This window comes from Hibiscus syriacus, unplaced genomic scaffold (genome assembly GCF_006381635.1).
Source record: "Hibiscus syriacus cultivar Baekdansim isolate YM2019G1 unplaced genomic scaffold, ASM638163v2 tig00111429_pilon, whole genome shotgun sequence".
NCBI lineage: Eukaryota > Viridiplantae > Streptophyta > Magnoliopsida > Malvales > Malvaceae > Hibiscus > Hibiscus syriacus.
The window spans coordinates 147,567-161,417 of record NW_024063089.1 but is presented as its reverse complement, the minus strand read 5'-3'; the positions used below and the strand labels follow the sequence as shown (position 1 = coordinate 161,417).

The 13,851-nt window shown below is 37.5% G+C and overlaps 1 protein-coding gene across 1 annotated transcript; it reads right to left on the bottom strand.

Annotated features, from left to right (window-relative positions):
- Window positions 1–413: 413 nt before the first annotated feature.
- Window positions 414–13,149, bottom strand: LOC120163220 (probable inactive leucine-rich repeat receptor-like protein kinase At3g03770). The gene is made up of 8 exons (XM_039173200.1): window positions 11,659–13,149; window positions 11,445–11,578; window positions 10,940–11,180; window positions 10,560–10,765; window positions 10,417–10,466; window positions 10,217–10,328; window positions 9,822–10,144; window positions 414–423 (listed from the first exon to the last, which is right to left on the bottom strand). Exons 1-7 carry the CDS (start codon window positions 13,010–13,012, stop codon window positions 9,866–9,868), a joined length of 2,376 nt encoding a protein of 791 aa, XP_039029131.1. The 5' UTR covers window positions 13,013–13,149; the 3' UTR covers window positions 414–423; window positions 9,822–9,865.
- Between the last annotated feature and the right edge of the window lie 702 nt (window positions 13,150–13,851).

The window sequence follows — 13,851 nt, the reverse complement described above, 5'->3', positions numbered from 1 at the left end:
AAGGAATTAAAGTGTCATTTTGGAATGTTAAGGTTGATATTTAGTTGTGAAATGATATTTGTATCGAACAAGTATCAAAAGAATTTTATGGATTTATTTATTATATTTTGCTTTGATATATATATATATATATATATATATATATATATATATATTTATAACATATATATGATTTTTTATAGACCGTGATAATCCCATGATCAAAGTGAATTGAAAGCAAAAGATCAAGCTTAAAGACTAGTGAGGCTTATATTTTGACTTGTGTAAAAAAGTGTCAAGGTGACTGCAATGCATACATAACATAATACATAGATGTTTTATACATAATTAGGAAGACTTGCGATGAGTCTACCTAGTTTATATTGGCATGATATTTATGTTATTTATCATATATTTGGCATGTTCTAAATATGTCAAGAGTTACTATAAAATGCATTGATACCTAGTTTATATATGATGTTATACCATGAATGTTATTTCGGGTATGAACTGTCTAATGTTAAATTATATTGATATACATTGTCATGGATGAAATAAATATAGACTATATGTCCAAGTATGTCATTGAGGGACAATGGTATAGTTGGCATGCCACAGAGTCTAGCAGTAAGGCTACATATTCGGTTTAGCACTATAGTGTATATAAAGGACATTTAGTGCATATGATGGGCAAGACCTTATGCGTATTGACACTTCAATGCATATTTGACTCGTGTACCCAAGGTCCTCATAGGTTTATATTTGAGTTTTGGTTTATTGGTTAATAAATGATATACAAGTGAATAAGAATTTGAGCTTATGGAATAAATGACAAGTATATTGGTAATAAATTTTATATGTAGATTATATCATGTTAATATATAGTAACATACTTGAAATTATAGGTAAAATGATCATAATGCATTAAACATTGTTATTTATATTTATGTGTTGCATTGCCTAGAATATTTCTATGTTTGTCTCACTAAGTGAAAACTTAGCGTGTAATTGTTTCACACGTAGGTACTAGTAAGAAAGTATATTCGGTTTAGTTGGCATTGATCACTAGTTTATATATGATGTTATACCATGAATGTTATTTTGGGTATGAACTGTCCAATGTTAAATTATATTGATATACATTGTCATGGATGAAATAAATATATACTATATGTCCAAGTATGTCATTGAGGGACAATGGTATAGTTGGCATGCCATAAAGTCTAGCAGTTAGGCTACATATTCGGTTTAGCACTATAGTGTATATAAAAGACATTTAGTGCATATGATGGGCACAACCATATGTGTATTGACACTTCAATGCATATTTGACTCGTGTACCCAAGGTCCTCATAGGTTTATATTTGGGTTTTGGTTTATTGGTTAATAAATGATATACAAATGAATAAGAATGTGAGCTTATGGAATAAATGACAAGTATATTGGTAATAAATTTTATATGTAGATTATATCATGTTAATATATAGTAACATGATTGAAATTATAGGTAAAATGATCATAATGCATTAAACATTGTTATTTATATTTTTGTGTTGCATTGCTTTAAATATTTCTATGTTTGTCTCACTAAGTGAAAACTTAGTGTGTGATTGTTTTACACGTAGTTACTAATAAAAAAGCATAATAAGAAGCGTAATTTGTATCTCTTTTGTGGATCATATCGGGCCAGTATCAGTAATAACATCCTTTGATGTTATTTTAACTAGTTCAGTGGCATGCATGCTTTAAAGGTTTAGCTGCTCTAATATAGTAATTATAAAATGGTTCATAATATTAAATTAATACTATTTTATTATGGATAAAATTAGATATAATTATCAGTATGAATGATAGTATATCATTAAATTATTATTTAAATATTAATTGGTTGGATTTTTAAATTTGACAGTTTATAGGCAATTTTATTTTTGATATTAAACAATATCAAACTATATAGTTAATGTCTAAAACCGATTTCAAATTGGAAATCAAATATGGTTTTATGCTATTAAATGGTATGTGATAAATATTAAATTTAGAACTTAAAAGAATCAACATTTTATCGGATTTCAAATAGTAAATGTTTTATACGATTGTTGTGATATTTTTTACTATTATACAGGGATTTATACGGTTTAAGGGTATTACAGTTTTAGCTCTGGTCATAAGGCGAGTAGCGTGAAAACAATTATTTGTTTTTCTAAGAATGTTCCGGATTAGTAATGGGTTTCAATACACTTATGTCGATAACCTTGGGAGATATTTGGGTGTGCCTCTGCTACACAACTGAGTTACAAATGTTACGTATCAATATATCGTTCAGAGAGTGCAAGGCAGATTATTTGGCTGGGAAGCCAAAATTTATGTCCTCCGTAGGCAGAGTTACTCTTGTTAAATCGGTTTTATTGGCTTTACTTGCTTATGCTATACAGACGTGTTACCTTCCGAGAGGTATCTATAATGAGTTAGAGAGGCTAACTCGAATATTTATATGATGTGGAGTTGATGAAAACAGAAAAACGCACCTATTTCGATGGAAAGAGCTGTGTAAACTGGCTAAGTATAGTGGCCTTGGAATTAAAAATCTGCAGACTCAGAATGAAGCGTTTCTCATGAAGGTTGGTTTCAACCTCATTGCGGATCAGCATAAGCTATGGGTTCGTGTTATCCGAGGTAAATACAAGCTCTCGAGTCGTGTGCCGGATTCTATTTCCAGCATGGGGTGCTCTCGACTTTGGTCTGATCTTAAGTTGGTTTGGTCGATGGTGCAGAATGGAATTAATTGACGTCTCCGAGATGGTTTGTCAATTGCGTTCTGGGATGATATCTGGATTGAGGAGATTGGCCCCCTTCGGGACTGGTGCCAGAACCCGCTTTATTTGAGTGCCTCTGAAACTTTAGGTGGGGAAATGTTAGACTGTCACGGTGATTGGAATTGGAATCTAATTCTAAATTACCTCCCTCAAGAGATCTTGTACTACATCATCGCGAGGAGGCCTCCTGTTGCTACAGCTGATCCGGATATCCCGACTTGGAAGTGGAGTAAACGTAAGAATTTTTTTCTTAGAAGCTCCTATCATGCCCGACTAGGGGATGTGGTTTCTATGGAGGAGCAACCGATTTGGAATGCGCTTACTTTATATATAGGGTTGCCTCGAAATAAGTTCTTTCTCTGGTGTCTACATAGAGATAAGCTGCTGTCTGAGAAGAGGTGTAGAAGACAGATGGCTACAGATTCTTGTTGATCGATTTACGGAGCCGAGGTTAAATCTAGTTTGCATATTATCAGAGATAAGCTTAATATGACCAGACCGGTCCGATAACTCTTTCAGGATGTCGTTACATGAGTGAATTGCATGCAATCTCACGAAATGGGACTGGTTTCTTATTGTTTCCGTTGACTGGGATTTAACGTTTGCACTCATTTGGTGCTGTTGGCAGCGACATAACAAGTTGCTTTTCGAGGAAAACTCAGCTGCTGAAGGAATCATTCTAGTGCAATGTGGTCAAATGCAGCGAGAAATTGCCTTGGCAGTGTCCAATCGGCCAACTGATGCGGGAGCTTTCATTGTTCCCCCTGACAAGAGCCTTCCTTGGCATCGCCCGCCTGTGGATGTTTTTAAGGTCAATGTTGATGGTGCTTGTCTTGGGAAATAAACAAGCAACAAGTAATTTCCCTATAATCAGATTAGTGAGAATGCGAAATAAAAGAGGAAAAATAATACCCGAAATTGATAACAGAGTTCAGCCAATTATGCCTACGTATCCGGACTGTTGTAGATATTTCACTAAGAGAGAAAATTTACAGGTGTTTACAAAACACTCACTACTCACAAGAAAACTCTCTAGTATTGGGAGAAAAATATGATTTTCGATTTTGGGATGATTTTGAAGCTAAATGAACTAGAGTATTTATAGTTGAAGCTTAAGGATTAATCTTATAAATACCTTAAAATGCAATGACTAAATGTGTGATTAATCCTATTTCTATTTTCAACAAAAAACAGCACCTAACTTTGAATTCTAAATTTCAGCCGCCCATTTAACTAGCAGCCCATGTGCTGCCTAACTTTTCAACAATATTGGCTTGAATATTCAATAATCTCTCACTTGAAGACTGATTTTAATATGTCTTCACAACTCGATCAATGCAGCAGTATTTCTAGTTTTGTTATTCTAGCATGCCAACTGAAGCTGAACACAACTTCAGTTTGTCCATAATCACCGTCTTTTTCAACATATCTGTCGGATTTTGAGCTCCACTAATCTTTTCAAGTTTCAAAATCCCATCTTCTAGAAGAGACCGGATAAAATGATATCTCAATTGTATGTGCTTCGTCCTAGAATGAAAAGATGGATTCTTTGCTAGATGGATAACACTTTGACTGTCGCAATACAAGACATTATTTTCTTGTTTCTTGCCTAACTCTTCCAAGAAACTTTGGAGCCAAACCATCTCCTTACTGGCTTCCGTAACAGCGACATATTATGCTTCAGTTGTGGATAGAGCAACTATCTTCTGTAGTTGAGAAACCCAACTCACTGCAGTTCCTCCTAGAGTATAGACATACCATGTAGTGCTCATTCTGATGTCAATATGTCTGGCTAAGTCAGCATCTACATAGCCTGTCAGTATCGTATCTTCACATTTGAAACATAGTGCTTTGTTTGTGGTACCCCGTAGATATCTGAGGATCCATTTGACTGCTTCCCAGTGTACTTTGCCCGGATTATTCATGTACCTGCTAACAGCTCCCACTGCATGAGCAATATCTGGTCTAGTACAAACCATGACATACATCATACTTCCAATTGCTGAGGCATACGACACCTTCACCATGTGTGCACGTTCTTCCTCCGTATTTGGTGACTGTTCTTTGGAGAGTCTAAAATGAACACCTAAAGGTTACTTACTGTTTAGCATCTTGCATGTTGAACCTGGAGAGTACTTTGTTGATGTACTCAGCCTGTGATAACATCAAAGTCCTCGACTTTGTGTCTCTCTTAATCCTCATCCCAATAATCTGCTTTGCAGCGCCCAGATCCTTCATGGCAAACTGTTTCAACAATTTTTACTTCAAGTGTATAATCTCTTGCATGTCTGAGCCTGCAACGAGCATGTCATCAATATACAACAATAAAATAATGAAGTTATTTTCGAACCTCTTGATGTAGCAACAATGATATGATTGACATCTGGTAAAACCACTGCTACTCATGAAGCTATCGAACTTCTTGTAATACTGTCTAGGAGCTTGTTTTAAACCATACAAGCTCTTCTTCAACCTGCATACCTAGTTTTTCTTGCCTACCTCTATTAAGCCTTTTGGCTGCCTCATATAGATTTCTTCCTCCAAATCACCATGAAGGAAAACTGTCTTTACATCTAACTGCTCAAGATGTAGATTTTCTACAGCTACAATTTTCAACACCAGTCTGATTGTAGAAAGTTTCACGACTGGAGAGAAAATTTCATTGTAATCAATACCTTCTTTTTGCTGAAAACCTTTGACAACCAATCTTACTTTGTAGAGTTTGCTCCCATCATGCTCTTCTTTGATCCTATAAATCCACTTGTTATGGAGCGCTTTCTTGCCTGGTGGTAATTCAGGTAATTCCAACGTCTGATTTGACATAAGCGAGTCTATCTCATCTTTCATAGAAGACTCACACTTGACTGAATCCTCCACCTGCATTGCTTCCTCATAGCACCTTGGTTCACCATTGTCAGTCAGCAACAAGTAGTGCAAAGAAGGCGAATAACGATGGGTTGGTTTAGGAATTCTGGGGAGCGTCTCAGTTCTGGCGTGCTTGGTTCTTCTTTAACTGTTTCAGGACTGATCTAAACATCATTTCCAGAAATCTCCTTGAACTCAGTAAATTCCTTTGTTTCTGCTTCGGTATTGGAGCTATTTGATTCTATGGTTGACATGTCTTTGTACATCACATTCTCATTGAAAATGACATCTATGCTTCTGATGATCTTTCAATTTTCGTAGTCCCAAAACCGGTAACCGAACTCATCACCACCATAACCAACAAAAGCACATTTTTTGGACTTGGCATCAAGTTTACTTCTTTTAGCAGAATTTATATGTACATAAGAAATATAACCAAACACTCTTAAGTGTGAAAGGTTTATTTCTTTTCTGCTCCAAACTTCCTCTGGTATTCCACCATCCAAAGGAACTGAGGACCCACGGTTGATCAGGTAAGCTGCAGTGTTGATAACTTCAGCCTATAGCAATTTGAGTAATCTGGCATGTATCCTCATGCTTCTGGAACGTTCATTAATAGTTCTGTTCATGCGCTCTACTACGCCATTCTGCTACGGTGTCATGGGAACTTTTGTCTCCATCATGATCCCATTATTTGCGGATAAATCTCTGAATCTCCTATTTCTGTACCCTCCCCATTATCAGACCTCAACCGCTTAACTTTCAGACCAATCTCATTTTCCACCATGACCTTCCATTTTCTAAAGGTATCAAAGACTTTTGATTTCTTCTTCAGAAAATAAACCAACACCTTCCTTGTAGAATCATTGATGAAGGTGACATAATATAATGAGCCTATAAGATATGGAACTGGAGATGGTCCCTATACATCAGTATGAACCAACTCTAGCTTTTCAGCCTTGGGTGTCATGCCAATCTTTGCAAAACTGACTTTCTTTTGTTTGCCAAAGATGCAATCCTCGCATAGTCCGACATCTACATTCTTTAGATCCAGTAGCTTCCCTTTTGACAAAAGTGTCTTCATCCCTTTCTCGCTCGTATGGCCAAGCCTTTGGTGCCATAGGTTTGATTTTCCATCAGCATCTGCTACTGCATTGTTATTCTCTAAATTTGAGGTTACATAGAGAGTACCAGTCTTCTTACCATGAGCAATGGCGAGTGCTCCTTTAGTAATCATCTATTCACAGCCTGAAAATGTTGTGATATATCATTCTTCATCAAGATGTCCTACAGAAATCAAATTTCTTTTGAGACCAGGAATATGTCTCACACCTTTCAGCATCCAGGTGGTCTAGTTTGGCAACTTTAGTCGGATGTCTCCTCTTCCGACGATCTTCAAGGTTTCATCATCAGCTAGATGAACCTTCCCAAAATCACCACTGACATAGTTCTCCATGATTTCTTGGCATGGGGTGGAGTGGAAAGATGCCCCTGAATCCAAGATCCATGATTCTAAGCGTCATTCAATCGGACTGTTGACGCTTAGAATCATGGCATCACATGTCTCCTCTGTCATGTTGACAGACTCCTGTGCGCCGGTATCTTTCTTCAGTGCTCGACAGTCTCTTTTAAAGTGACCTTTCTTGCCACAATTATAACAGATAAAATCTTTCTTTCTCGTTCTTGATTTTCCCCTTCTGGATTTGAATCTGCCACGATTTGAATTTCTTTTTGAAGTTCTACCTCTAGACTCCGTGTGCAAGGCTGAGGAGGTTGATGTTTCACCCAATTTTCTCCGTTGAATTTCTTCACTCAATACCAGATCCCTAGCATCGTCGAAATTTAATTTGTTGTTTCCCAACGAGCTGCTGACTGCTGTAACAGTAGCATTCCAACTGTCTGGTAGAGATAATAAGAGAATTAAAGCTTGAACTTCATCATCGAATTCAATTTCCACTGAACTCAACTGGGTTGTGATTGTGTTGAGTTCATTTAGGTGTTGAGCCACTGATGTCCCTTCCGCCATCCGCAAATTGAATAATCGCCTCATCAAATGAACTTTGTTTGAGGCCTATGGCTTCTCATACATATTGGAGAGAGCCGCCATAAGACCCGCCGTGGTCTTTTCCTTTGCTATGTTGAAAGCAACATTGTGAGATAACGTCAGTCAGATAACTCCGAGGGCTTGTCTGTCGAGAAGAGCTTAGTCTTCATTCTTCATGCCCTCTGACTGCTTTCTTGAGAGAGGTTGATATAAATTTTTCTGGTACAGAAAATCTTCAATCTGCATCTTCCAAAAGCCAAAGTCCGCACCATTGAACTTCTCAATTTTCACATTCCCTTCGTCTGCAGTCATCGATCCCACTCGAATCTGGCTTCATTTGGATCGTTTCTGACAATTTTTACGAACCACTGTGTATTAGAACACTTCCGTCTACAAATTCGTATCGCCGACAAAATTTCACTATTCACGTGAATAGTAATAAATAGTAACCTCACAAAAAATTGACAAAATTCACAACCAAAAGCTCTGATGTCAGTTGTTGGGAAATAAACGTGCAACAAGTAATTTCCCTATAACCAGATTCGTGAGAATGCGAAATAAAAGCGGAAAAATAATACTCGAAATTGATAACGGAGTTTAGCCAATTATGCCTACGTCTCCGGACTACGGCAGATCTTTCACTAAGAGAAAATTTACAGGTGTTTACAAAACACTCACTACTCACAAGAAAGCTCTTTAGTATTGGGAGAAAGAAATGATTTTCGATTTTGGGATGATTTTGAAGCTAAATGAGTTAGGGTATTTATAGTTAAAGCTTAAGGACTAATCTTGTAAATACCCTAAAGTGCAATGACTAAATGTGTGATTAATCATATTTCTATTTTCAACAAAAAAAACATCACCTAACTTTGAATTCTAAATTTCAGCCACCCATTTAGCTAACAGCCCATGTACTGCCTAACTTTTCAACAATATTGACTTGAATATTCAACAGCTTGGAGGGATACGACAAGTTTTACAACGCGTGGAGGTGTCATTCGAGATGTATGGGGATTGGATTCAGGGTTTCTCAAAACCCATTGGAAAATGTTCAATCATTGATGCAGAACTTTGGGGTTGTTTTGAAGGTATTTCTCAAGCTTGGAGCCTGGGTGTGACGTCGATTATAGTGGAATCAGATAGTCAGGAAGTTGTTGCTGAGGTTAATGCTAAGCCGGGTATGAGATACGTATCGATAATGACTCCGCACATCACTGAATTTTATGCGCAGGAATTGGAGTATGACTATTTTGTTTTCCCTTAGGGAAAGTAATATGGTTGCCGACCGCATGGCTCTGTTAGCATGGAGTCTGTCGCCTGGTCTGCACATGTTTCAGGAACCTTCGGCAGCTGTTATAGCTATTCTTCATAACGATAAAACTGCATAGAAGTGATTAGACTCTTGATCGCTCCTATTAAAAAAATAGACGATTAGAATTGTTCCCTTATTATTTATTTATTTATTATATTTTTATTTATTATTGTTAATTTCGACATTTTATTTTCAATGAAAAAATAAGAAGATAATATGAGTTGTTTATAAATTAATGTAATTTTTTATTTTTTTTGTTTTAATTTTATATCATGTAATTAGGTCTACCTAATTTTAATTATCCAAGTTTAATAACATATCACTAAACTAAATACTTCATAGAAGAAGAAGAGGAAGGGGAAGGGGAGGAGGAGGAGGAGGAGGAGGAGGAGGAGGAGGAGGAGGAGGAGGAGTAATAAGTTCTGACATCCGACAGGATAGTTGACAAACCAAACGTGATAATACAATTAGAATTTAATGTAAGCAGATTGGTATATATTAAGGGTGGCAGTACAAACTATAGGTTGCTGGTTTCTATTGCAAAGGCAGGTTCCTGTATTTCTCAGGAAACTAGTACAAACAACAGAATTTGCTTCAGAACTTCCCAACTTTGTATAAGTAACTAAATAGCAAAACTAGATAATAAAAATAGGAGTCTTCATATGGCATGAAGAACATAGCAGCAGCACTAAAAATGGATAATTTCCGAGGCTTTGCTTGATACGGAAGAGCACGAACCGGACAACGCCTTTGCTGACAAATGAAAATCTATGTTACTCGGATTTGGATGTTGTGGTACAAGAAAAACGAAGTGTCGGAACAACATACGCTGGAAGTGCCCGATAATCATCGTTAACGGAAGGCGACACGAAGGTGTGGAGGTTCAAAAGGAGAGCCCGGAGATCCTTCGCTGCTCTCGGAATCCACCTTCCATGCATCTTGAACTTGAGCTGCAAATTGCAAGTTCCACAGAACATCATCGACAGAAGGCCTCTCTGCAGGGTTCTTCACTAGACATCTTACACAAATCTCCATCATTGTCTTCAATGACTGATCCGAAAAAGATGTCCGAACCGCCGGATCTGCTACAAGTCTTCTGGTTACATCATCGGTAGCTATGATTGCCTCTAACTGCACAGGTTTGAAATATAGTGAATTAATGATTTGTATACATTGAGTTCCATTGGATGTTCCAAGTATTACCTGTTTTCTAAGAATTTGCAATTGTTTCCTGGATTTCGATGGCCTCCCAAGAATCATTTCGAGTAAAATAACTCCGAAATCATAAACATCAGACTCATCATCATACCTTACCCTGTCATGAAACAACAGCCAAGGGAAACAGTTTTAATTAAACATCATACTTTAGAAGCTCCCTTATTGACACCGACTTAATTATAAACCTTGTACTGGTACTTGGATCCTTGGGTGGAGCAGAAGTTCCACGGTCCACCTGCAAGATCGAGTAGCTGTAAATATGACCGCACACCGGCGAATTTGAAGAAAGAAGTCTTCCATGAATGAAATTGTTATTCGGTGTCTATACCTTGTCTTCAGTCTCTGCTAATAAGGGCAGGTTGTAACTGCTGATCTTTGCAACAAGGTTCCTGTCCATCAAAATATCAGTTATTTTCAGATGATTGGAGTACACACCAGGCACAATCCCAGTATGCAAAAATTGGATGCCCTTTGCTATCCCTATTGCAGCCGATATGCGCTGCGCCCAAGTAAGTGAGTGTTTGTCATGGCCTCCTGCAAACCAGAATGTCAGAAACATAGATATGCTAAAATAAACATTATTTGAAGGGCCCTTCAAGGGTCGTATCTGGAAAAAACGAAAGAGTCGAGCTCTACGGTGAAGAAGGGTTAAATAGTGTGGCCTCAAATCTCAGTCCAGAAAATTTTAACACAGAGATTAAGGATTACCAGTTATCCAGCTCCTGAGAGTGCCATTTGGTACGTATTCAAAGATCAGAAAAATTCTGCTGACACTTGAATCATCCAAGTAACATTCAAAGCAATGGCCAAGAGCACTGACTAAATGTCGATATCTCAATTTCGAAATAAGCTCTACATGGTGCATTAAGCTTTGTGTGCTATGGTTTTTCTTCATTTTCAGGCATCTTATGGCCACAAATGTTCCATCTTTCAGCCTACCCCTATACATCTGAAATCATAAAAATCAATGTGTTGGAAGATTTACCAAGGAAATTTTCCCATACTTTTGTTCTAGATAATCGAAAAAACGATATTCAGTTGCAAAATTGCTGAAGCACAAGCTCACTTCTTCCATATGAATCAGATTCACTTTTACCAATGATAAGGCTTTGGGTTTTGAAATTCGATCACCGACCTAAACAAAACTTCGATACCATATCGGAGAATCATTGAAATTTTAATTAAGCTCTTGTATGATAACTATATCAGATACCTGTCCTTGAGAACCTTCACCCATGAAAGCGGTTGTGTCAAAGTTGTTTGTAGCATCCTCAAGTTCTTCTAATGAAAAGGTTCGATAAGCCGGTAGTCCGAGTGCTCCCGTATTCATCGTTTGCAACATATACCCTTCAAGTAGACAAAAGTCATATAGTTAGAAAGCTGGAGTCGTCATTAACTAGAGAAATAGAAATAGAATGAGATCTTACTTGCATCAGTATGTAACTTCGATGAGTACACAGTTGATGCTTTCTCTGCAATCAATCTTGTAGTAGGTTTCTTTATCATCTTATCGGAGTTCGACCTCCTAAGTAACATGAAAACAAGACCGATAACGACTATTCCACCAATAATTCCTCCGGTTATGGCCATGGCAAGAGCTACTTTAGAAGTTTCGGACTTCTTTTTGTGAGGTAAGATTCCTACAGCTAAGGCTTCATTGTGACAGAAGGAAGGCGGATGTTGGTTTTCATTTCCCGTTGCGAGGCAATTTTGAGCATACAGGGAAACGTGGTTTTTAGAATTCGAGAGACAGCTTGGCAAGTGTCCGGACAAAAGGTTTGATGATAAATCTGCAAATCCAAGCTCTGCATTGCAGGAAGTGTTTTCAAATAGCATCCCACTGAGCTTGTTGTCTGCAATATTCAAGTAAGTAATGGAGGGTAGGGATAACAAAGATGGAGGAAATGGCCCAACAAATCTATTGAATGACAAGTCAAGCCATTCAAGTTGGTAAAATGAGCTCAATTCAGAAGGAATGCCGGATCGAAACCTGTTCTTTCCCAATACGAGGCGGACCAACTTGTTTCCAAGCCGAGGAAACCGAGGACCGAAAGCATTATCTTCTATATCAAGCTCTTGAAGATTTGTCAAACTGCTAAGATCAGGAACTTCCCCATAGAAATGGTTATGTGAGAGCGCAAGAACTCGAAGATTCTCCAAACGGTTAAACGATTCGGTCAAAGTGCCATTGAACAAATTCTTCCTCAAATTCAGAACAGTCAGAATGGGAAACGAACCGAGCCATTCAGGTAGCGGACCGGAGAACATGTTATCATCAAGTATGAGTGTTTGAAGGCCAGTGACAGATGAAAGCTCACGAGGGATGGTCCCGTATAGCGAATTTGAGCTCATATTAAGTATCTCCAACGAGACTAAACGCGAAAGTTTACCAGGCAATGGCCCCCATAAACCAAGAGAAACCAATGTAACAACTTTCAGGTCAGGAAGCTTAACAAGTGCTTTGACAAAGGAATCCATGGAAAAGTTTCTAGGTAGCAAAGGAGTTCCTTTACTTCCAATTATATGCAGCTGAGTTATTCTTTCCTGGTAGCACACCAGAGTTACTTGGGACGTCGGTTCGGTGTTGCAGAAGTCAATCGAGCTATTCCAGCTACTCAAAATGTCTGGATAGCTCAACTGCAATCGAATTCGTAAAAGGGTTCTAGTCTTCGACGATTCTTTCTGCTCTGACTGACTGATTAAAATCAAGATTACAGCAAGAACTAGAACCATCTGACGATTGAATATCTTAGCCATTGGAGGCATATACAGCAGCAGCATTAGGCGAAATTCGGAACCGAAACAAGCAGCTTTGAAGGACTAGAAACTGAGTATAAGTTGCAGATATGCCATCAACTCAAAACAAGCAGCAATCTTGAAATAGTGTACAAATTACGCAGGAAAACCATCAAAATGGGGTGTTGTAGTTTGTCACAGTCAATCACTGATGCTCATATTCACAAAGATGACACTATAGAAACATCTGCAAACATTACCATAATCATGAAAAAGGGAATAAATTCAAACAGATAGAGAACTGCAAATTTAACATTACAGTAGCTTAAATCAGATAGAAAACTGAAAATGGTAAATGCAGACCTTGAACTTCCTGCTGGAGCGACAGTTAACAAGTCAGAAACATAAGATCAAAGAAGCAATAATTGCGACTTGAAAAGGAAGAAATTCCCAAACCAAAAACTGAAAACCTCTCAAAAAGTAACTTAAACCAGATTCAGATGATGGACTCCCACTTGCATATGGCGCCCACTTCAGTTTGTTTTCTTTCTTTCTTTGTTTTTTTTTTGAACTGTCCTTTTTAACACTTTCTAATCACCATTGCCAGAAAAGGAAAACAAAAACAAAAGAAAACCATATAAGTTGCATAGCTATTCTGATTACATCCTAAAAAATTATCGTCAAAAAATTCATTTAAAATTTTCGGTAATAACTAAAATTATTATCTTTTTTTAGATAAATTTCTTCCTTTATTATCCAAGAAGCAGCACACTCGCTGCTACGAAGAACATATGTAACAACAAAAACTCCAAGGGATTGAATTCCCCAGGCTATACAAAGAGCTTGATTAATAGCAACGTATCTAAGATATGAACTTTTATCCT